Source organism: Antedon mediterranea, chromosome 2 (genome assembly GCF_964355755.1).
Source record: "Antedon mediterranea chromosome 2, ecAntMedi1.1, whole genome shotgun sequence".
Classification (NCBI taxonomy): Eukaryota; Metazoa; Echinodermata; class Crinoidea; order Comatulida; family Antedonidae; genus Antedon; species Antedon mediterranea.
This window is the reverse complement of record NC_092671.1, coordinates 23240851-23266110: the sequence shown is the minus strand read 5'-3', so window position 1 is coordinate 23266110 and position 25260 is coordinate 23240851. Positions and strand designations below refer to the sequence as shown.

The 25260-nt window shown below is 34.8% G+C and overlaps 1 protein-coding gene across 2 annotated transcripts in view; it reads left to right on the top strand.

Annotated features, from left to right (window-relative positions):
* The window catches only part of LOC140040726 (protein TANC2-like), a 128543-nt gene that overhangs the window by 50892 nt on the left and 52391 nt on the right, over positions 1–25260 (top strand). Inside the window, exons 3-6 of one of the 2 annotated variants that reach the window (XM_072086873.1) lie at positions 2473–2589; positions 13509–13883; positions 22342–22401; positions 22588–23415. In XM_072086873.1, the coding sequence (XP_071942974.1) occupies positions 2473–2589; positions 13509–13883; positions 22342–22401; positions 22588–23415 (1380 nt within the window). Of the gene's footprint in view, positions 1–2472; positions 2590–13508; positions 13884–22341; positions 23416–25260 lie in introns of both variants that reach the window. The other variant, XM_072086872.1, reaches the window with a different exon arrangement.

Genomic DNA, 25260 nt, shown 5'->3' with positions numbered 1-25260 from the left:
AACGAAAAAAATGTATTTAAAATTAATTAAATTATTTTAAATGCTCAAAATGACCTGAAATGTACGTGAAATTGATTAGAAATTAATATTGTGAATTTTGAAATTTCAATACATAATACACAAATAAACATTATTACTGACAGTTGCTTCTCAATGTTTGTATTAATTAAAAATTACAACAATAATAATTACCTATCAGATTCATAATCTACGGAAAATTCTGTTCTAGAAAAGTTGGATGGCAATTTGTCCCCCGTCAGGTGGTGAGACTGCCACTGGACTATTAGGGCTACTGTCTCGGGCAACTTACAGGATATAAAGTTGCTGTCGTCATTGCTGTTTTAACATTGTATACACATGGAACGATGTCCAACAACTATCCGTGTGACTTTTCACATGATTAGATCCATTTTTTACGCCTAATTTTGTGTCCCCAGGGTAAATTTTTTTAATTTTTTAATTTTAAATAACTAGGAGCAATGTTGATGATGATCTTAAATATAATTTACAGGATAGGACCTGGCAGCAATATTGATTATTGAATCTTGTCTATATATCTACATAATCAGCCCATCAAAGTTGTTGTGACTTTTTACATGAATATATTCTCTTGGCGCCTGGTCTACACGGAGAGTCCTCCATCAAGTATCAAGTATAATCTTTATTCGTTCCCACAAGGAGAAAATTACATTTCTCGTCTTAAAATACATCAAAATTACAATATTTATAACAACACGAAACAATACCAATTTTAAAAACTCACAACAAGAACATATTATTCCATGGTGCTCATCTGATGTCTCCTGATACCTGTGAGCAGAAAGGAGAAAAGATATCGGTTTGTGCCAGCAGCCGCAGATCGCAATCTTCCACTGCGAGCACTCCTGAGACTGCCTAAATTGGGATTCAAAGGATGACTTTCATCCCTCAACACAATCCCAAAAAGCCTGTCCAGGTTCTCGCAATAAACTGAATCCACCGACTGCTGACACAAATCAGACATTCTCTCAACCCTTTTACCACACGATCAATTCTACCCATTATCTCCATCTGTAGCATTTCCACCCCACCATGCAATACAATATTTCCAAACCCTAACAATAATAGACTGATAGAATGTAATCAAAATATTATTATTTACATTACACTGAACTTGTTTAGTTGTCTTAAACAGTACATTCTAGTATTGACTTTCTTCATAAAGTGGTTACTCCACGTCAATTTATTGTTAAATACAACCCCCATATATTTATGTTTTCACCCTCTGAATTTGTCTACCCATTATGTTAAAGACACCTTCCCTACGTTTTTTAGATCTATTTTAAGATCACAAACTATATTTAATGTAAAAATAATACTATATGGTCCTATTGCGATAACTTTTTTCGTCTTTAAATGGTTAAAAATGGGAAAAACAAGTCGATTCTAATAATTATAGCGGCCCGCTATAAATCCCAAAATGCATTGCGCGCGGATTGATATTTCTGCTTTTCTTCTGTAATTAACCCACTTTTCGATCGATCACGAGGCCAAAACAAATGGAAGACTCCTAACTTTTCAGCGAAAATACCGGATTTTCCCCAATTTGTATCAACGGAGTCTGGCAAAAATAGAAAGACAATTAATGCAGCAACTATACAACGTCAGACTATGTATATAGCTAGCGTACGATGTTCGTACGTTACCGATGTTTACCAGCTAGGCCTACAAAACTAAGCCTAGCTAGGCTAGGCCTAAAGACCGTCCACGAGAGGTCAGTCGCCGTGATCTACTTAGGTAGTGCATTGTTTCTCACTTTTTATCACAATTTACCATAAAACGTACATTTAAGACAAGGAATGACCTGGTTTAATGTTTTTAAAGTAATACTAATATATATGTATTATTTTTACAAAACGTCACAAATTGTAGGGAAGGTGTCTTTAACTAGATCACATATATTTTTTATATTTATACACTTTTCTTTCTAAAATCTATAATCATTTCCTTTGTTTTTTCAACATTCAATTCTAAAAAGTTATCATTACTATATTTTACAAAATTATTAATCTCATTTAAATATGATGGCAAAGTATCAGACCAGTAAAAGACTGTTAAAGGTAATCTAGTTCAAAGGTCAAATCACATAAACATGCAGTGCAAAGGTCTGCACACTGTACGTTGGGTAGCCTAGGCCTATGTTTCGTAAATTATTGGTACCAAGAATAAAAAGTATTTAATCAGAGCGTAACATTTACTATGCTGATCTAAAATACAGTATTAATCATAAATAGAACCTATGTTAGTTTATAATATTAATATTCAAAATTTGAATATTAACATTATGAACTAACATAGGTTCTATTTATAATTAATGGATATATTAATTATAAGTTTCCTTATACCGAGTACCACCGGTATACAGTTACTTTTTAAAAGTTGTTTGAAATTTACTGTAGTTAAAATCATGCTTTAACATTTTATTCCCACCAGCTTTAGGTAATGAAAAAATGGAAGTTCAAACACCAAATGCTATCCAAGAAATTGCTTCTGGATCTGATATTGATGACTACTCAAGTTGTTCAGATATTGACGATATGAAAGAGGATAGTGAGTATTTTATTTTGATTTTGAATCTCCCAAACTGACCGTGCATGAAATTGAATTGCCTAAAATTAAAAAGTTTTCTCATAACTCATAATTTTTTTTAATTGAAGTATGTTTGAGGTGTAATTGTAAGTGGTCTAGTCCAATCTAGATAAGGCAATATTGTGTGTATTTGTACGGTATGGTTGGGGTAGTGAACGGATGTGTTTATTATTTGAGACTTTATTTTATAATTATTAATAGACTTGAAATTTGTATGACCATTTTGAACCATGAACATTTCGAACTACCGTATATTTCGGTGTATAAGTCGCACCTGTGCATAAGACGCACCCCCTAACTGAGAGTAAAATATCGGTATTTTTTATATCGTCGGTGTATAAGACGCACCTTATATTTCATCAAAACAATGTTTTTTTAAATTGTAATCAATATTATTGTAATAATATATTTTGTTATATCTGCAACAGCGTCCTTTATTTAGGTTTTTTCTTACCTAGGCTCGGCTGCGCCCAGCCTCAACAGCCGCAACATCGAGTGCATGACCGTGTGTGTAACATGTACGTGTGGGCTAGCCTCGCTCGATCATTTCGAGAGGGCGCACGTTTTCACGGACAATCGTATTCGATTAGTATCTATGTATGTATCCGAGAATTGAAGTGTGTACGCTAGGTCCATGCTATAATCACCTGGAGAATATACTAGTCGAATACCGTACACCATGTGGCCGCCAAGAGGGCTTGCGCTGGGGGTACGGCGATCGTGCATATAACTACTGTATAAATAAATACTATTCCAATCGTACGTAAACGTTTACAAATGAAATTTTATCGCCATAATCTTCAGAATCTTCAGAATGATGACTGGACATCGCTGATTTCAGCACTATAATCCAGTGTGTTTGCAGCTTACGGTACGCCACGTGTGCTCAATTTTATTTATTTATCTATAAACTTTTATGAATTTATCAAGGGCTTGCTCAAATGCGGCTTTTTGAGACAGCGCGGTTTCGGTCGGGAGGCTGTTCCAGTCATATTCATATTCATTTATTATCCAGAAAAAATAATACAAAAACAATACAAAAAGCATATATTACATAGAACAACAACAAGCAGAGAAAAAGCGCAGAACACTATCCTGGCGGATTGTCAAAAAGCAAAAAATATCGCTATAAAAGACTCTCCTAAGTCATTTAATGTTCTGGGCAGAAAACTGTATTTGTAGCATTGTGTACGACAGAAGATCGGCGTATATTTATGCAAGTTCGTATTTCGTTGTTGACGTGATGGTTTCTTAACATATGATGGAATGTCAATGGCTATCTCCTCATTAATAGCTCGTTTTAGTAACATTAATCTTTTCTTTTTCCTACGTTGTTGAAGAGTTGGCCAGTGTAGTGTGTGTAGCATGGATGTGACACTTGATGTTCTTCTGTAATCGGATGTTGCAAATCTTGCAGCTCTTCGTTGTACCATTTCAAGCTTGTTTATAAGTTGTGATTGATGGGGATCCCATACTGCAGCTGCATATTCAAGTTTTGGACGAACTAGTGATTGATAGGCAGTTGCCTTAATACGAGAGTCGCATCGAGAGAAGTTTCTCCTTAGGAAGCCTAGAATCTTATTGGAATCGTTTATAACTTGGTTTATGTGTGGTTCCCATGATAGATCATTTGTTATTTAAGACTCCAAGGTATTTGCTGCTCTTGACAGTGGTTAGAATCTCTCCTTTCATCTTGTATTCAAGTGTAAGTGGATTTTTACTCCTCGTCATGTTCATTGTATAGCATTTTGATGGATTAAAAGACATCTGCCATTTTTTAGACCATTGGACTACTTGATCAAGGTCATGTTGTAGTTGTTCTTGGTCTGCTATTTTATTTACGAAAGAGTAAACAGTCATCAGCAAATAATGTTATGGTTGTACCGGTGCTAATATCTTCACTGATGTCATTGATGCTATTAATAGAAACATTAACGGACCAAGTACCGTGCCTTGAGGCACTCCTGATGTTACCTTTGCTGTTTTTGATATCTCTCCATCAACTATGACACATTGGTTTCTATTTGTAAGCCAATACTGGATCCAGTTTAGAGTTTGTCCTGATATTCCATATTTGCTGAGTTTGTGGAGTAGTCTCTGATGTGCAACCGTGTCAAACGCTTTACTGAAGTCAAGTATTTGTACATCAATTTGGCGTTTACTTCCTTGGTCAAGATGGTGGCTGATTTCTTCAATTGTGTTTAAGAGTTGAGTTTCACATGAATGTTTCTTCAGAAAGCCATGCTGGTATGGCTTGATGATGTTGAACTTTTCAATATGAGCCGTGATGTTGTGAAATAGGATATGTTCCAGTAGATTACAGCATACCGATGTTAATGAAACGGGTCTATAGTTTGCTGGTGATGATTTATCTCCCTTCTTATAAATAGGACAGACATTAGCTGATATCCAGTCATCTGGAAGACTTCCTGTTTGTAGTGATTGACTAAAAATATTTGTTAGTATTGGGGCGATTTCATTTGAACATTCTTTCAAAATACGTATCGGAATTTGATCGGGTCCAGGCGCTTTATGGGGGTTAAGGTTTTCTAAGAGTTTTGATACACCTGCAATGTCTATTTCAAAGTCCTCCATTTCAGGAAATTGATTGCTTATAGAAGGTATTGATGTGCTATCTTCTTGGGTGAAGACGCTGGTATATTGTGAGTTAAAAACTTCAGCTTTTTCGGTACTTGTATATACAAGTCCAGATTTGGATGATAATGGTGGTAATCCAGTACGATCTTTCTTCTTGTGTGCAATAAATGACAAAAATTTCTTTGGGGCAGTATGGAGGTTTTCTATATTTAGAATTCCTTTAATGTAGTTAAGTTGTGCTTTATCCAGTTTTCTTCTAATGGAGTTCCTTAGAGTACGAAATTGCATCCAGTCATCATCCTTTCCAGATCTTTTTGCTTTTCTATAGACTCTTTTACGTCGTTTTATCATTTTTCTGATTTCATCATTCATCCATGGAATGCCTCTTCCGTTCTTTATGGTTTTCCGAGGTATATGGCAGTTGATAATGTTTATGATGCTTTCCCGTAATGTGATCCAATTTTCATTTACAGACTTTTCTTCAGTATTGGTATTAATGTGTTTTAGGTCGGTTTTTACTGCGTCCATATTTCCCTTTTTGAACATGTAGATTTGTCTTGATTTGTTCTTGTTTGTCTTTACCGAGGTGTTTATTTCTGCAACTACTGCGTAATGGTCACTAATCCCTAATATTACTCTTACATTTTCCACGCAAGAGGGATATGTAGTTAGCAAAATATCAAGTATGTTGTTCATTCTTGTAGGTTCTAAGACATGTTGAGTTAAAGACAAATTGTTTATTAGGTCAAGGAATTTCTGGTTGATGGACAATACCATATTGGGGGTTTGGTTGGACTGAGATAGTTTCCCAGTCTATACTTGGCAGATTAATGTCGCTTCCTAATATAATGAGTGGTAAAGAGTTGCCAGTAATCATTTTTCTGAGATTGTCCTCCAGACTGTCAAGCATTTCTTGTCCCGATGATGGATTCCTGTAAAAGGATCCAACAAAAATAGGCATGTTCCCTTTGGAGAGTAATTTACCCCATACTGCGGGAGCATTCCCATTTTCAACCGGTGATACAAGTAGATTTTCTTTAAATGCGAGAAGTTTTCCGCCAGCACCCCATCGGTCATCGGTTCGATATGCGTCATAGCCTGGTGGTACCCCTGTTTGCACAGGATATGTCTCATCGAGGTGGGTTTCTGTGCACAATACTATGTCAAGATTTTCTGTTTCAATAAGTGATTGGAGTTCAGCTTGCTTAGATATACTCCGTATACTGCAGCAGTTCGCGATAAGTATTTTTAATGTAGTCTTCTTTTTTGCTTTATGACGAGAATTATTATCGTTATCCGCAGTTATGGGGTCATGCATTACATCATCATCATCACTCTCATCGCTTAAGGCTGAGAAAGAGTTTGTACATACGGGAGATTCATCGTTATTGGTGAAAAAGGAATCAGAGAAGTTTGGTAGCTCACATGACAGGCAAAACCAAGCAACATTTGCGTCTGATTTCTGTAGCTTACGGTACTGTTTAGTGGAAATATTGCAACACTTTGTATGGTACCAGTAATAATGAACAAATCTTTTCATCATATTTAGTATAACATCATGCTAAAATGCCTTGAAAACTAGGCAGAAGCAGGTTGCCGTTACGTACGTTAGTTACTGTAGCTAGGCCTAGCCTACTCAGGCCTAGCAAACGAGGTGACGATAGCCTAGGCCTAGGCATATATGTACAATCTGTGTGGTGAGGCATTTATGTTCGGTGTATAAGACGCACCCTTAATTTAGAGGTCAAATTTGCGTGTCAAAAGTGCGACTTATACACCGAAATATACGGTATGTAAACACATGGATATGACCCCAATCAATCAAACCATACAATTTATTTTTTAACAAATTTAATACAAAAAACTATAAAATTAAATAAAACAATTGCTATAAATCTATAAAATGCCATATATGTGATGGTTTTGCAACAACTTGTTTTGTTAATTGAAATCTGTCTTCTCAACCAGCATGTCTGATTAATTTTACCTGGATTGTAATATTCTTCAAGAATTGTTTATTTAAAGTCGCATTCCCTACCTTCTTTAGATCTAATTTAAGGTCACAAACTACATTTATTGTAAAAATAAATACTAATAGTCCTATTAGTGATTACTCTAGTAGCTTGATCGACTTTTGTAGGCACTTTAAGGTCAAACAATCATTTTTGGCTTGGTTATACATTTTGAAAATGTGGCAAAAGGTTATAAAGACCAAAAACAACTAGATTTGAACTCGTCAATATGGCGCAAACGCCATGTGCATGTTATACTTTAGAATATTGCGCATAGAAAACAATTATGCCATTGTGACCTAAAGAAAATAAAATGTTAGAGTGCCCTTTTTTTGTGTCAGGTCTAAGTATGTATACTGTATACGTGAAAATAATGGAACCCGCCTTTTATTTCAATTTTTAACATGATGACGTCATCAAAATGAAACACGTAGATAGCAATTTTGGTCACGTTTATTTGAGGAAGGCTTTTATTCAAAGCCGGTGTTTATTCGAATAAATGGCCTAATTTTAATAATGATATATAATTCGTTTCTCACTGATAAAAGGTACTTTACATGATTTGTTTTCCTCTTTATGCTTTTGTGTCTGTATGTTAGAATAAAAGTGACACTGTCACAGGCTCTATTAACAAATCCTCTCCGGGTGCCAGTGTAATGATGAGACACAATTGCACTCCGTCTCATTGTTCATATTCATCTTCATTCTATTATCTATCAATTTGTCAACAATCAACATTGCCTTTTGCATATTTTTGAATGCCAATACATAGTTTCATTACTATTTTACTTTCCTTTCCACCATTGTGTACTACTACTACTGGTGTGTATTATGATTTTATCATGATTTATGACTTTAAAATATACTTCTGATGCTTTTATCAGTACCTAAAACATATCAAATTTTCTAGTGGTATTGATAATAAATCTCCAGAAATATATATTGTTTTATTATCTACACTGGGAACAGACTGTATATAATTTGTCAGTGACATTCAAAAATATTATGCAACAGTGCAGTGTCATACGGAATGATGACAATGGATTGGTCTATATTGGTTTATATCTTGATTGTACTTGCTTGCACCTATATAAAAGGAGGTTTAATCCAGTTATTATTATTATATTAATTGTGTTGCATTTTTTATATCTAGGGTGTATTTATTTGATTATACATGTTACCATGATATTACACAAAAAATAAACGCCCCTACCCCTTGAAAAGTAGCACATCTGACTTTATTTGTAACTTGTATGTACATCCATTGTGACTCAGTACAGATCTGGAATGATGCAGCATCATGTTTCGGTTTTAACCTGGAGACTTGCAGAACAATTCTAAGCTTATGCAGATATTGTTGTATATCATTTTCTGTTGTTCTGCAGGTTTGTTTAAGTTAGATTTAACAGCCTTATCATAGGAGGCAGGCTTGGGTTTTGGTAAAACAACAACTGGTTTATGTATCAATAGAGAGTTATCCTCAACATTCATACTCATGTTATTTGCACTCATATTCTTTGTTACTTTATGAATAGGTCTAGGCCTAGATGGTGTCTTTTCTACAACATTTGTCACTTTAATCTGTGGTGTTCCTTTCAGTGGCACATCTTCTATTCAGTGAGTGCACCTTCTCCAGGGTTTAAGCTGGCAACATAAATGGATAGCAATTTGGCTAATTGGATATAAAAAGGATTAGCCAAATTTTAATTTGAATAGCCAAACCAAAATTAACAAAAAACTTGTGCAATAAAAAAATTCAACATTTATTAGTTATCCGCTTGTAGAGCGGATAACTCCTTGTTATTGTATTGGATCAATCAGTTTTTTTCTGTATTATTCTTCTTTCCATCCTTCCTTTTTGTGAGTCGTGTTTCTCTAAAATGTGTAAACATAACATTTCATAACTTTGACAACATATGGGCATTTACATGAAGTTGTGCACCTCCTATTTTTGAATGACGTCATAGTTGCGCAACGTGACTTATGAATTTCAATGATTGATCATAGATTAAAAACCAAAAGTCATTTAGTATTGACACTTTGACTTTTGAAATTTAAGTCATATCAGGGGCAAACTTTCTACGGATTAAAAATGGCATGTTTCACAAGAAGTTACGCGCGCACGCGCATTTAGAATTTCAAAATGCGCAAAATTAATTTCTAATCAACTTTTTATGCGTTTCTTGTCATTTTGAGCATGTCAAAAATTCCCACGGGCGCGCATTTTTTTACGCACGCGGTGCGCACGTAGCGTTAAAAACATTTTTTTTTTTCTCTTGAATTATATTTTTCAAGCCTTTCCTAGTAATTTTTAAAACAATTTAGACCTTTTCCAATTTAAATAACGCCATACGAACACGTTGAATTAGACAATTCATGCGTGTTTTTTATGAAAAAGCTTTAAAAATCGTCAAAATTATGTCTTTTTTTAAACAGTCATAGTTTCTAAAGTAAACCGTGAACCGTTTATTTTTATTTCAAAATCTAGAAGTTGATGAGTTGTAGATATCGGATCATGCATCGATAAGGCTAAAAAAACATTGTGACGTCATCGTATGGCCACACGAATGTAAAATATAAGATTTTTGTCTCTTTCGTTATTGCTCATCACATTCAATGGAGCGCATCATGCTTATCTGTATTCCTTTTTCTCCTACATTTATATATTGTGTAGGTCAATCAACTTTCTTTAGCATGAGATAAAAATATTTTAATTTTTATGACGTCATTATGCCTAAAAATTTTAATTACGTGGGTCATTAATTTCATCTTTACAGTAAATTTTAATCTGTAATAGCTCGTAAGAATAAAATGTGATAATCACGATTAAAACGTTTTATGGAAGCTATTGGATTGTAGATACGAATTCATGTAAACATTTTGCCAATCGGATGTTGTGATGTCATCATATGGCCAGTTGAATAAAAAAAGACGTATTTTCATATTTTGCGTAATAGTTCATCACATTTAAAAGGGTGGGCATCTATATTTTACGTATTCAAATTTCTTCTACATGTTAATATGTTGTTCCTGAGATAATTTCCTTCTGGAATTGCTATCTAAGCGTTTCATTTTGATACCGTCGCCATGTTGGAATAAATGGCGGGTCCCGTAATTTCACCTATTCTACACTGTATGTAATATGTATACAGATTATACTGTTTGCATACTGTATATGACACAAAATTGACAGAATTCAGCACTAACAGCATATCATATTCTTCAGTTCTTGTCATAATGCCATAATCTTTATCTGTGTGCAATATTCCAACGTATGACGTGCACGTGGCGTTTGTCGTGGTGCGGATAACTAACTCGTCAAAGTGAGGAGTTTCATGTCTAGTTAACACATTATCATTGCATCTTAGATGTACATCATTAATAATAACGTTTCTCGAGTCAATCAGTTACCTGTACACATAAAAGTATTTACAGTTTTAAAACAAAACTTTATTATCGTTAAATGTTTACATCATTCATTACTATACATGTCTCAAAGCATGGCATGCCTTTTTGGAGCTCCATATTCCAAATGCCTCTTCAAAGTCAAATGTGCGCCTGTCACCCCCATTGATTGAAATCATCATTACATTGCTCAAATGAGGGATTTTCATTCTGTTGCGCAACAATGTCTTGTTTAAATTCATAACACTAAAACCTCGCTCACAATCCACAGTTGGCATCGTAAGTGAAAGGACAAATTCATACAAAGACACCATGAGGGGATAGAGTTCTTTCGTAGATTGGTCATCTATTAAAGAAATCGACATTAGATCCTCATTCTTTTGCTAATTACTGGTTAAGTCAGGGATACTGGAGGCTGGGGCGGATCCAGAGGGGGGGGGGGGGGTCCACGGGGTCCGGACCCCCCCTAAATTTTAAGGGTGCCCTTTTTTTAGAGGTTCAATATTTTATTCGTGTGACATATTTGTGTGTATATTAGTATGCACAGAGTAAGCTACACTAATAACCCCAAAAATAAAAACAGAAATTTATCACAATGAGCGCGATGTTAAGTTACGGCGGCCGATCAAAGAGCATTGTGAGAGGTGGTGATGCGTGATGATCTCTACTTAAACTTCTAAAAATAGATCGTTTCGCATACTACAGAGGGCGCATGTAAACTTTTTACGATTCAACTCCGCGTACGTTACCATGCGCGCTCTGTTATTGACGCGATTATTTGTCCATTGGTAAACACATTTTTATGTATTATTATTCTGAAAATAATTGAACTGTAAACATAATTCTTTTGAGTATTTGTTTATTTACATATCATTCCATCAGATCAACTATTTTTTATTTCCATTACATCCAACCAAACATGTAAAAAATGTACTTTAAAATATCGTACTATCTACCGCGTACGACCATACGCGGTAGATTGTTTACTCAAAAATCATCGAACGGTCCTTACTACTATTCAACCTTGTTTTTGTAGTTGAGCCTCTCATGACCTGGGATTTGTTTGTCTTCCTACGCCAAGATAATATAGTTCTACAAGCCATGTGCTTTTTTCTCTGAGAAATATTTATTATAAGTGCCAAAAAAATGTTTTTTTCTCGATATGAAGCCTTTATTATTCAAATCTTTTAAAGAAAAATCACACATACCATAAAGAAGGTTCATTTATTTCATTTTTGAAACAATATTTGTGAAAATTACGTGAGGCTCAACTACAAAACCACCATTTTGTGATATGATGTCATCGTAAGCCAATCAAAGCTGAGCTTTCCCGCGATCGGCAGAGCTCACGGTTGAATGATTTTGGATTCTGGCTATTTTGGATTGTGGACACGAATCACCCACAGCGGAATGTTTTCTCTCGCGTGTACCAAGAAGTCACGTGATCTCTCTGTACTGAACGGTACTACTACACAAATTTAGAGCAATGAATTTGTACGAATTCCGTTAAATAAACAACTCTATATATTTTATAAACATTTAATAACATATTTTATTGATATTTCCAATGTTGATATAAAAGAAATTACTATAAAACGTAATTATATGTAATTATTTTAGTGAAAAATGGCGCAATTTGTTTACAACGTTCGAAAACTACAAGTCAGATTTTCGTAATTCTTTCTTTATTGGAATATTGAAACAAAATACCAACAGATAATGTTTAAATTGGTTGAAACATAACAACTTTTAATTTTGCATCGTTATCCCTGCTAATAAAGTGTCATTTCCGGCGAACTAGAAAGGTGCCATTTATCATGGATTTTGCGTGCGAGAGTGCCATTTCCGGCCATCTAAGTGTGTCCTGTAACAAAATTCGCTTCGCCACAACCCCCACCATAGGGGGGGGGGGGCTGTGGCTCAAATACTCAATATCTGATGTGCCCTTTTTATCGGCGGACCCCCCCCCCCCCCCTCTCAAAAATGTCTGGATCCGCCCCAGGGAGGGCAGCAAAAAGATGAATTGAGCAATTTGGTCCATATTCCCTAACCGTTCCCCAATGTTGTTAATGATATTTTTCATGAATAAGGTAAATTATCCCTGACATGATCCCTCTGGAATAGCAGTCTTTGGTACTTCATCAAGAAAAGCCATGTACTTAACAGCGTCCAAATAAATCATTTTATTCTGTATTTTACTGTATTATCCTGTATATTAAGCATGACTGAATAAACAACTCTGATATTGCAACCAAGCGAGTAGAGTCTTAATACAAGCATTAACCTCGCACATTATATTACAATTATCCACAGGCCGCTTCTCGGAATCTGCCCAAAAGTAGTGGGGCCGGGTGTCCACACAGGTTAGTCACAATAAATACTAACGGATACCTTGCATACATCCATATAGGGTGCATTACTACTCAGTATGGCGGAACAACTTGTCCCCATCTGAGTTCACAAGGCCTGGTGCCCACAAAGGACAACTTATTTGATCACAGTTACAATCTAATCCCCTGCTTCTTTCACGACCATTGTCGTGCCCCTCCTGCCCAGTCAAAGCTCTATGTGTGTCCTTCCTCGACCAATGTCCCCCTGTTCGTTAAAAAACCACCAAATTACACAAATTAAAATAACAGTACTCTCTCAGCATGCCACAGTCAGAGAGTGTCTTACAATTCACCTTTTGACACTAGAAAATTTATGTTTGTCAGCTGTTAATAAGAAGAATAAGAGGATAGAATAATGCTGAATTTAAATATGTATACGTAAATGTATCGAAAAGGTGCTAAACTACTAAAATGATCCTTTTGTTTAAATCAAATGGTTCTGTTTTACTCTATATACAATTTTTTTTCTCAACAGATAAAAATATGCCTCCACCTCCTCCATCAGAGGCTGCCATTGCTTTGATGTCAAGACTTGGTGATTTGTTTGGAAAGACAGCATTTAGCTCATCTGATGAGCTACACTATTCTAGAAGTGAAATAAGTTTTAAAAAGGGTGCTTCCAAATCTATTTCCAACACTTTGCTACCAAAGTCAGTGCATTTATTCCAAGAAGATAATACTTTGATGAATAACAAATCACTAAACACTACTCAGAATACGTTGACATCATTGGATGATACAAGTGTATTGACTGCTGAAACATCATCTAAAATTTTAGAATGCACAGAAAGCTCTATGAACCATTTTGCAAGTCAATATGTTCCTATGGATTTGAAAGCAAATGCTCAAGGTATATAAAATAATAATTAAAGCCACATTCCCTACGTTGTTTAGATTTTAGGTCACAAACTACATTTAATTGCAATAACTTTTTTCAAAACAAATTGAATAATCGCAACTTTTCAGAAAAAATACCGGGTTTTCCCCAATTTGTATAAAGGATTATGGCAAAAAAGAAAGAAAATTAATGAAACAACAATGGGTAGCACATAATTTCAAATGGATAGTATACTGTATATTATTATTAATTATTCTATACTGATTTTCGGGTAGCACATTCTTTTCAAATAGACAGCATGTAATTTCAAATAGATAGCACAATCAAATGGATATACAATCAAATGGATGGATATACAGTAGTATACTGTACATTATTCTTTACAGATTATCAGGTGCACATTATTTCAAATAGATAGATAGCACATAATTTCAAATGGATAGCACATTGGGTAGCACAATCAAATGGATATACTGTACATTATTCTATACGGATTATTGGGTAGCACATACTTTCAAATGGATAGCATATTAGGTAGCACAATCAAATGGATATAGTATACTGTATATTATTCTATAAGGATTATCGGGTAGCACATACTTTAAAATGGATAGCACATTGGGTAGCACAATCAAATGGATATACTGTACATTATTCTATACGGATTATCGGGTAGCACATACTTTAAAATGGATAGCACATTGGGTAGCACAATCAAATGGATATAGTATATTGTACATTATTCTATACACATTATTCGGTATCACATTATTTCAAATGGATAGCACATTGGGTAGCACAATCAACCAGTTTGAGGGTTGATGCATTTCTAGCTTGAAGCATGGTCGCCGCAAACCTGGCTAGCTACTTCCTGACAGGGTGCCTAAAGTTTGGTTGTCTTATGTGGATTTCTTTTGACCAACTTTAACCTTTTTGGGTGTAGGTATGACTATTGGTTAATCCTATAAAATTAAAACCTTTCGTATCTAAGTTTCAGTAATTTAGTGTTGAAAATCTCCCACACTATTTTCCTGATACTAGGCCAAGTATCAGATGTAGATTTTTTGGTCACTAGCATGAAACACGATACTCTGTTGACCGCTTTCCAACCACAACCAGTGTCAACACATGGCCAGGGTCGATAAACTGTACTCGGCGTGCAGGAGATGATGGCTGCTGGTGGGATAATAATAATAATATTTATTCGGTCATCAATGCAAAAATAACCAGGAATGAGAATAGGCTAACGCCCAAACAGATTCTGCACTCACTCCATACAATACAAACAGTTAAGATAAAACCATATACAAGAAAAATACAAATAAACTATACATAACATGAAATATAGTGTTTTGTTAGTGAATCTTTTACGTCATTTGGTATTTGCTCCCATAGTCAAGGAAAGGAAACAAATACAGAATTATGAAAAGTATTGCCTTTTGAATTCCAATGTAAAAGCCTACCCAGACATCTTTCACTAGTTTTAATAAACTCACTGAAAGAATGGGGACAGTAACCTTTCAACACCTTAAATCCTAATGAAAGTCTATGTAATTTAAACAAGTCATCAATAGATAATAATTCAAGCACTTTCAACCTATATGAAAATAAGAAGTGTCCCAGGAACCTTCCTTTCTAAACATTATTATCCTTGTTGCTTTCCTTTGTATACTTTCTATTCTATTAATATGTGATAATTTCTTAAATGGTGCCCACATTGAACAACAGTAGGTAACCACTGGAAGTAATAGAGCTTTGTATAAGTTCAACATAGCTAACCAGGACATATTTTTACTACATTTTGAAATGAAACCAAGCAATCTGCTTGCTTTACAACATATATAATCAACTTGTGTATGACACGACAACAAACTATTTACATACACACCTAGAATTTTGAATTCTGTAACTTTAGGAATATTGTCTGATTCTATGGTATAATCCCAGTTAACTATCTCTTTACATCTTGTAACATGCATTACGGCGCATTTAACAGGATTTACCCACTCTGACTTTTCTCCTCTGTAAATTACCCTTTGGCGTCTATTTGAAAGAAAATCTGTAATCCATGCATTAGAGTTTCCACCAATGCCACAGTTATTAAGTTTCTTAATTAATCTTTTATGAGACACCTTTTATCAAATGCAGAAAAAAAAAAAAAAAAATGATATCAATATTTTTACAGCCTTTAAGTTCTAAGGCTATGTTCAGACCGTTTTAGCGTACAACGTTACTAGCAAGGTCACATTACAAACCACAGAGAAAAAAATGAGGTGCTCAGACCCATAGCGTACAATTATCGTTACAACGGAAGTGCGTCATTCAGGTTGTTTCTAGTTGCATATTCATGTGCTCTTACCCACGTGTTTTCATCATTATTTCCACTGTATATAGGCCTAGATCTCAGCCCTACAATTATGACAAAATTTGCCGTAAATAAAACATACCTCAGCATTTATTTAAGAAAAATATAGTAAAGCCAAATTTCTGTTTCTATTATTTTTATTTTGTAGTGAAAAACATTTTCCCCAGGCTCTTGTGTTACGAAAATAAAGCAGGCCTCCCAATGATGAAGAAAAAATTGATTGTGATTAGTCTATCCAGTCCAGTCAAAGATATATATTCTTTGGTCCAGTCTGTTGAAAATGACCCTTAACTTGCTAATAAAAAAGACACAGCTTCCCTTGTTTTTTGCTGAATTTTTTAGGAGTTAGGGGGTTTTCAGCATTAAACTTGTCCAGTCTAGTCTGCATTGTATATGAATGAGTGACTTGATGTTCCACGCTAGTTTTTAGCTTGAATGAAATTTGTGAATGGCTCTAGGCCTAGCTAGGCCTAAAAGCGGACGGGATTGTAGTCCCTATGTTTAAATACAAGGTGCATGTATTTATGTCATTTGTTAGAAAATATTATGGTAATCAGTTGATAGTAGTTTGTAGCCTTTGTAACAGTTGTATTTGTAGACTAGTTAGGCCTTATTTTATTCTGGCCTTTTTGTTGTTGAAATCCATCTCTCACACATTGACGATACAAGATGTCAGTCTAGGTCAAACCTTGTTTCGCGTCATAACAGGAAACGTTCTGATTGGATACAACATTGAATTACAGTAGCGTCGTACGCTAAAACGGTACTAACAATCGTTTTCCACTACAAGGGTACGACGCGTTGTACACTAATCCCTAACTGTTCAGACACACATTCTTTGAGCGTCGTACGCTAAAACGGTCTAACGCCATGGGTCTGAACAGGGCCTAAGGTCTGTGCCCATGAATGAAAAACCTTTGAAAGTAAAAGTTAAGTACTATACATCTGTCTAAACCCAAACTGATTTTCTGAAAGGATATTATTATATTCTAGATATTCCCTCAAACGATAGCAAAGCAATTTCTCAATAATTTTACAAAATTATGGGAGTTAAAGACACTGGGCGATAGCTTTTCATTTCGTCTTTGGGTTTTCCATTTCTTTTGAAAATAGGTACAACATTTGCATCCTTCCATTGTTTTGGTAAAATACCTTTTTGTACAGTTAAATTAAAGAATGTACATAAAACATTAGCCAATTGTGCTAATTGGAAGAAAACAATCAGGTCCTGGTGATTTGGATACATTTAAAGATGTATTGTCCCTTGAAACACAAAAAATGAAGGTCAAAATATTCTAAATTTAAATTGGCCATATCAAAGTAATATTAAAGTTATTCACTTTAAGACGAAAATTTGAGCCAAAAACAAGTTTACGTAATTAACAGGTAAATTACTTTGATTACATTTCGTCGAGAAAAAGTAAACAAAGATTTCCAACCACGAGTATGCTAATTAGGATTGTTTACAACTCGTCACGGTTGAGAAGCTGTTTTCACTGAGATCGCGAGAAAGTTTTATGATTATGCATACAGAGTAGCCAAACAAGCGTGTTGCATTATGAGATATGTTTTGATCGAAAACTTTGACTGGAAGTCAAAGTTATTTTTTGAACAAAAAAACATCTGTATTTCAGTTAAATGATTTCTTTTTCGACTAATTTTTGGTGAAAGTTAATAACTATTATGATACTTCAAAATGATTCACTTTTTTTCGAAATCGGTTTTTTTAAATATTTTTTGGGAATTATTCTATGCAAAAGTTGTTTACAAATTGTGTAATTGAAAAGATTAGCCAACACCTTAGCATCAGATACCATTGTGTTATTTATCTTTTAAAGCTAATTACATCTGAGTCATTTTTTTGTAGACCTTACTGTATATACGCCCAGAATTGTTTTATATCCGTTGTAGCTTTGTTTGAAATATTACAACATAATCCCTATGGCTACAATATATTGACTTTTTTAAATTCCCTGCTACAAAAAGATTTGAATTTATTTATGCTTTCTTCAGTTCCTACTTGTTTAGCCATTTTGTACAACTTTCTTTTCTTTGTGCAAAGCTTTTTGATTTCTGGAGTTATCCAGGGAAAAGATTTTGATTTTGAAATTGCAAAATTGATATTACTGGAAATACTTTCCCATATATTACTAATATCATTATATTGAAAACAATTCTCCCAATTAAAATTATCTAATATAGTGTACATTTTTGAAAAATCAGCCTTTTTAAGAGCATATACAGTTTTAGTTATGTCCTTAGCACGTTTATATGTTGAATTATCGTGTGTATCTCCTAGATTTTGTGTCACATTAACATAAAACAAGATACTCTAAAGCATGACGTCTCGCATGTTTTTTTTTCACTCCAAAATATTTTTGGGGTCAGTACAGGGCCAGGTTTTTTACACTTCTTTACACATGTTGTAATAATTTAATAGGCCTACTACGTTAAACCATAACATGGAATTTATGGATTGATTTTGCATATTTTTATGTTCCCCTAGGCCTAGATGTCAGTGAATGAATGTAATTTGCTAACCAAACGTAGAGGATTAAATATAGTAATTTACAGGGAAACTAGACTCCCAGTTATAATGTCACTTTTCCGGCGTACGTCCAACCAAATATTCTAACCGATGCATAGGGCGGCTACACAATTTGACATCTCCTAACCTAAATAGGATTTTAATTAGTGAACAGTACATTGTTTATGTAAATTGTCCATGCTTCATGCAAAACCTACACAGCATTACACGGTATCTGACCAGTTTGCCGACTCCCAGTTTGTCGACTCCCAGTTTGCCGACTCCCAGTTTGCCGACTGGCTATGTAAATTGTGTATGAAATAGCCTAGTCGGCACACGGAAAACCCACATTGCCGACAATAATACTTTAATCAATGGTTTCTATTACCTAAGATACCTTGGTGTTTTGAAATGTTTTTTTCATAGCTGTTCTTCTTTCTCTGTACTTCCTCTACATTGGTGGTGGTTGTTGGCCTAACACGGCAGCACGAGTGGTTCGTTGTGTGGCAGCTTGTTTTTCCTTCATTTCTATGATGAACTCGTAGACATTTTCCAATTGCGAGTGCGAATCTGTTATGCCAACCTTCCAGCATGTTGTTGTTTCGGCTGTCTTCTCCATGTACATTCCACATAGCGATGGAAAAAGAACCATTCAACCAGGTATCACTGAAATATTGTAGAAGATCGGGAACACCAGGATGATTTGCAGCGGGCATTTGGTTGACTGTGTAGGTAAAGAGGTTGCGAACAAAGACAACAGAGACCGGATGATTCGCTTAACTTCTTGGTTGTTGTGGTATGCTGCTGATAAACCCAAGTTCTGTACCTTTCGATAAATAGCCTGAGTGAAGTGGAATTTGCAGCCTTTCATATTGTCCTGGGAAACATTAGCGATTCCAATACTGTTTTCCGTCTCTTGCCGTCTTATCTTTGGAATGTTGAACCCCTCGGTATATTAAATTAATGCCTCTACCCTTCTTAACAACAGTTGGTCCATCCATTATAAAATACAAATTAAGTTTGTCAGCAATGTAATATCAAGTATATCTTAACCAAATGGTAAGTGGTAGAGAAAACAATCCGTGTTACCCTTTATAAACTAGTTTGTAGTCACCCCTCCCAGATAAGCGTGATTTCCACCGCTTTGATTTAGGGGGGAAAGGATGCATGAAAGGAGCCGCCATTCATAATGCGCTAAGCGACATTATTATGTAACCGGCCCGCCATTGCCACAAAAGAACAAACGCGCACGTAGCATAGGTGTTAGATCTTCAATAGCCATCTACTGTATTGTTAAATAATAAAACAGAGAGCCAAAAAGGATAAATCTTAAAATTACAATAATTAAAACTTCAATACGATAAAAATGATTACATATTCTTAATAAACGCAGTCCTTAAATAAAACGATCAATATACAAGAATATTACACTTTTTTTAACGGACTGAACCACGGTTTAATTTATGGTATGTACGATGTTCAGTTTAATATAAGGTATTTAACACTTTCACCGCCAGGCATTCAATAAAGGAAGTACCCCTCACCGCCAGCCATTTTAGATAAATTTACCTGTTTTTCAAAGCTCATAGCAAAGGTGTTTGTAATCAGAATAACATGCAATATACACTCAAATAATGAGATAGAAATAAACTTTCCAATGGTACCAAACACTTTATTGAAATAAAACTGTAATACCACATAATTGTACAAAGAACTTGGCTCACTTTTAGCACTTTAGGCTCAATCGGAGAACAAAGCAGAGATAATGAGGTTTTTAGCCTGGCTGCACCGTCTGTAGACTGTCAGTGTCACGTTTCTCAACCTATTCTACAAACTAGTCTAAGCCAGGCTAGCTAAATTATCTCCAATTATTTATTACATTTTATAAACCAGATTTAGGTACAAATATACCTTCATCATCTGGGGATAATAAATACTCATTTTCAGAGTCAGAGTCGGCAAATATTTCTGCAATTGCTTCGTCTGCAGTAAGCACATTATGTTGTTTACGGATAGGACGCGATGTAGGCCAGCTGGGTCATTGGCACTAGGGGTTAATAAAGTATCAAAATATATGCGGTCCAGGTCGATTTGGATGTTGAAATTTCTATATGCGGTCCATATATACATGATCTAACAAATTGTGCAATAAAAAGCCAAAGACGGAAATTTCCGTCTTTGGCGGTCTGGCGCTGGGCATCGAAAGACGGAGATTTCCGTCTTTGGCGGTGAAAGTGTTAAAATGTACATAAATATGTTCTGATTGTATTTGTAATTTAGTATTGTATTTAAAAATAATTAATATTTCATTGCCGGCGCGCCATAAATTAATACGATCGACCTTCACCGCGACGTATGTCACTACGTGTGTGGGTTCGCTGGGCCGGTAGGCTGTATAGCTTAGCTAGCTAGCTAGGCCTAGCCTAGGTGGTCTAGCGATCGCTGACTTTGCTAGGTTCGTGCGTGTGATTGTTTCGTTTTTGCGTATGAAAAAAACATTTCAAAACACCAAGGTATCTTAGGTAATGGAAACCATTGATTAAAGTATGATTTTTCATAGTTTTATTATTGTCGACAATGTGGGTTTTCCGTGTTCCGACTAGGCTATGTGATACACCATCCACATAGCAAACTGGACTATAGATCCACACATAGCAGGATTAACTCAAACCTGTATTACTAACACTTCCCACAACATGGATCCACAGTCAAAAGATTCAAAATAGGCATGATTTTAACAATATTTTGTAACTTTTTCAACTAAAATGCATGCAAATTGTCTTCTAATTCAACGTGTTCATATGGCATTATTTAGGATTGAAATGGTCCCATTTAAAAAAAAAATAACAGAAGAGGCTAGAACAAAATTTAAGTTTTTTACACAGTCGCACCATGCATGTAAATAAAGTGTGCGTACAGGTGCATTTTGACATGCGCATACTATACTGTCACTTGTGTAAAAAGTTGATTATAAATTGATTAGCGCAAACGTTTTTTTTTTAATTCCACAGAAAATTGGCCCTTGATATGAATTAATCTATGATAAATCAGCAGGGCTATAAAAAGTTGAAATAATATGCCAGACCATGGTCTAGTTGGACTAAAATATTACTAGCCCAGACTTACGATCAGCAATTCAAATCAAACATACTGTATTTGCGTCATAATAGTAATAATCAGCCTGATTCACGAAGCAAAATGCTTTATTGCAGTATTATAAATACTGTATTAAAATAAATTTACTCTGGTTTACATTCATTTAATTGATAGTCGTCATAATGTCGTTAAAGTTTCTAGGCTCTCTTTGACATTGTAGTCACCTTGTTACCCAACCCAGGCGCTAGCTAACTTATATTTTAAGTAGCCCAGCCTAAAATAAGTCGAGTCTCGGACCACCAACTTTTTACAGGCCTGTTCATTGAAATGCACAGAATCTTGTATTAGTCATCATAAAAAATATGAGGTGTATAACTTCACGTAAATGTCAATATGTTAAAAAAGTCACATATTAATAATAGTTAATACAATATATAAAATTAACAAAGAAATTAAAAATAATAAATATCTTATTTTTGCAGTATCAAGTCTTCCAGAAATAGTTGCAGAGGATGATTTCTTCCGAAGTCCAGTTAAAAAGGGTATAAGCAAACCATTTTCATTTTTAAAAAGATATGATAGATCAGATTCATCTTCAAATGAATTTCAACATGCAGATTCAGATATATTTCACAATTTGTCTACTGCAAAATATGATAGGTCGCAAGAACATTCTGGCTGCAATTTTAATGCTGATTCAAGTATTCAACAACTTGTTTCATCAACAGACACAAATTACCAAGAATGTAAAAGCTGTAAAAATCCTGAAGATCAATCAAAAATGTTAGGCAATAATAGCAAATGTGTTGAAGACAAATCACCATGGGTAGGAAAAAACAATGCATTAACTGTTGGTGGGAAAAATGAACTGGAAGTTCTATTACAGCCGTCTGTTTCAGCAAATATGAACACCAAATATGAAGAAAAAGTACAATCCTTTATAAAGGATGTAAATCTCAGGGATGCTCACATTTTTGGGGGAAAAGGTTTGGTACAAAGAAGGAGTGCAGAATTTGAACAGCTTGTACTAAAACCAACTCGTAAATCAAATAGTGGCACCAATGAAATGACCAGCAACAATATAGGTGAACCAACAGTGTTAACTTTCCATTTTGACAGCAATGCAGATAATTCTTGTTCCCTGAGTTGTAAGCTACAGTCGTCTAGCGAGGATTATCCAAACATTGAATCTGTATCAAGTATAAAAACTGTTACTAAATCATCCAATCAAACATTTGAAATAGTTAATGCCACTACCACTAATGTCCAGGCAAACTTTGCAGAAGCCCTCACAAGTAAAGATGACATTTCTGATAGAAAATCTCTGGAAAATATCACAACACATGTAAAAAAAATGAGTGAACAGAATTTCAATTTGTCTGAAACTCCATCTAACAATACTCAGAATCGATCTGTAGAAGTTGCTGTCTCACGAATAAATGACACTTACTCTCATAAAGTAGGTCGAGGCCGAATTTCAAGTGTTGGTGCATTAGACACAAGACCACAAACACCACCGCTTGGACTTACCGGTACTACAGAAGATAGCAAATTTAGTAAGTTTAGTTTACTGTTTACATTCAGACCTTTTTGCAGTTACACAAATTATTATATTATTAGTTAAGTTAAATTCACTTTAAAGATGTATTGCTCCCCTGAAAAAAAAAAAATTCTTAAAAATTGAATATGCTATTTAATAATACATTTTACGTACAGTACGTGACCGGAAGGCGTACGTAAAACAAGGGATTCGTAAAATCGAGGTTGACTTTAAATTGACCCCAAATACGTAGAGATCGTAGCTATAAAGGCTACCGTGTTTGCCTACTTTACTGTACAGCTTGCAGGTGGTCACTAGCTAGGCCTTGCCTACTAGACTATTCAGGCCAGGCTAGCAGGCCTAGCAAGATATGACGCCTAACTAAAAATTACAGTATATACAGCCTGTGCGTTTAAATAAAGTGTTATAAATAAAATATCAATGTTCTTGTATTTTCTATCAATAAAAACAGTCGCTGCTGTAGGGGGAATGCACGTGTGTAGCTTGTCTCACAGCAGAATTCCTCACACAGCCATGGCTTTGTTTGTTGTTGTTAAACTGCGCCCTCAATGTAAGAAAATGATGATGTCATCGGTTATTTTAAGCGTACGTAAAATCAAGGGAACGTAAAATCAGGGTACGTAAAATACAGGTTCTACTGTAGTCGCATATTAATTGTCATCCTTTTTGACCAAAAATTGGATCTAAGAAAAATTATTTACTCAATGTACTCGATAAAAATGATTCCCTGACAAAACAGTATTATATGAAGACATTAATAGAACACATAATTGTGTAACAAGCCAAAGATTAGTCATAATGGTATACTCATATATACAGTCTGTGACCACTTCATCACTTTTTGTATATATAAGTTTACGTAACAGCAAAATTCGGTAAATCAGGTGTTACTAGAATTTTTACTTGATGGTTATAAAGTTGGTTCATACTTTCGGTACAGATTTTAACCACCATATTAACCCTGTTTACAAATTAAATGGAGTTAGATAATTAGTTATTGACAATTAAAACAAATTTAGGTTTAACAATTTGCCCCAAAGAGAGTTGTTTTCCGATCATGGTATACTCTGTATAATGAATGTCCATCTTGAAAAATACCTGTGCATAATAATACGAGGATGCCTTCTATGATAATTGTTTTTAACTAGTTGGTACGCTCGCTTCGCTCGCGTACCATCTAGGTCGTGCCCACAGATGGTTCTCGAATACATAATAATTTCAGCATTAAAGAACTGGCGATTTCAAATGCACGTACCGCAGGACAATAATACATGTCGTTTACAGGAACGAATAAATAGACACTGTGATTTATGTACTCAACTAAAATTAGCACCATGGGAATTACTTCCGAAAGAGAAACTTGTCACAAAATGAGACAAATTGTTTAAGTCAAATTTAAACAAACTTAATTTGTGTTTTGTATGTAACATTAGGGTTGAGGGATGGGGAAGAGGATGGGTGCAAAGAAGAACAATTTTTAAATATATTCTTTATCCATTTAGTAACGAAATATTAATTGTTTTCATGTTTTACAAATAATATACCACTATACACAGTAAAACATTGCGATTTAATACTTTGTTGAAACTATCACCGTCGATTGAAATAGTACAGTACATGTAACGATACATCACTACGACGTGTATATGTTTATATAATTTAAAACAATTTGTGAAAACCACCTCTATTCGGGCAAAATCATAAATTCGATTTAATGGTCAATAAATATTAAATTATCTAACTCAACTTAATTAGTAGGCATAATGGTTTTCAATTGTTTTCAATTCATACTTAAGTTAGTTCCTACCCTACCCTCCAAAGTTGTTCTGCGTTTAGGGCA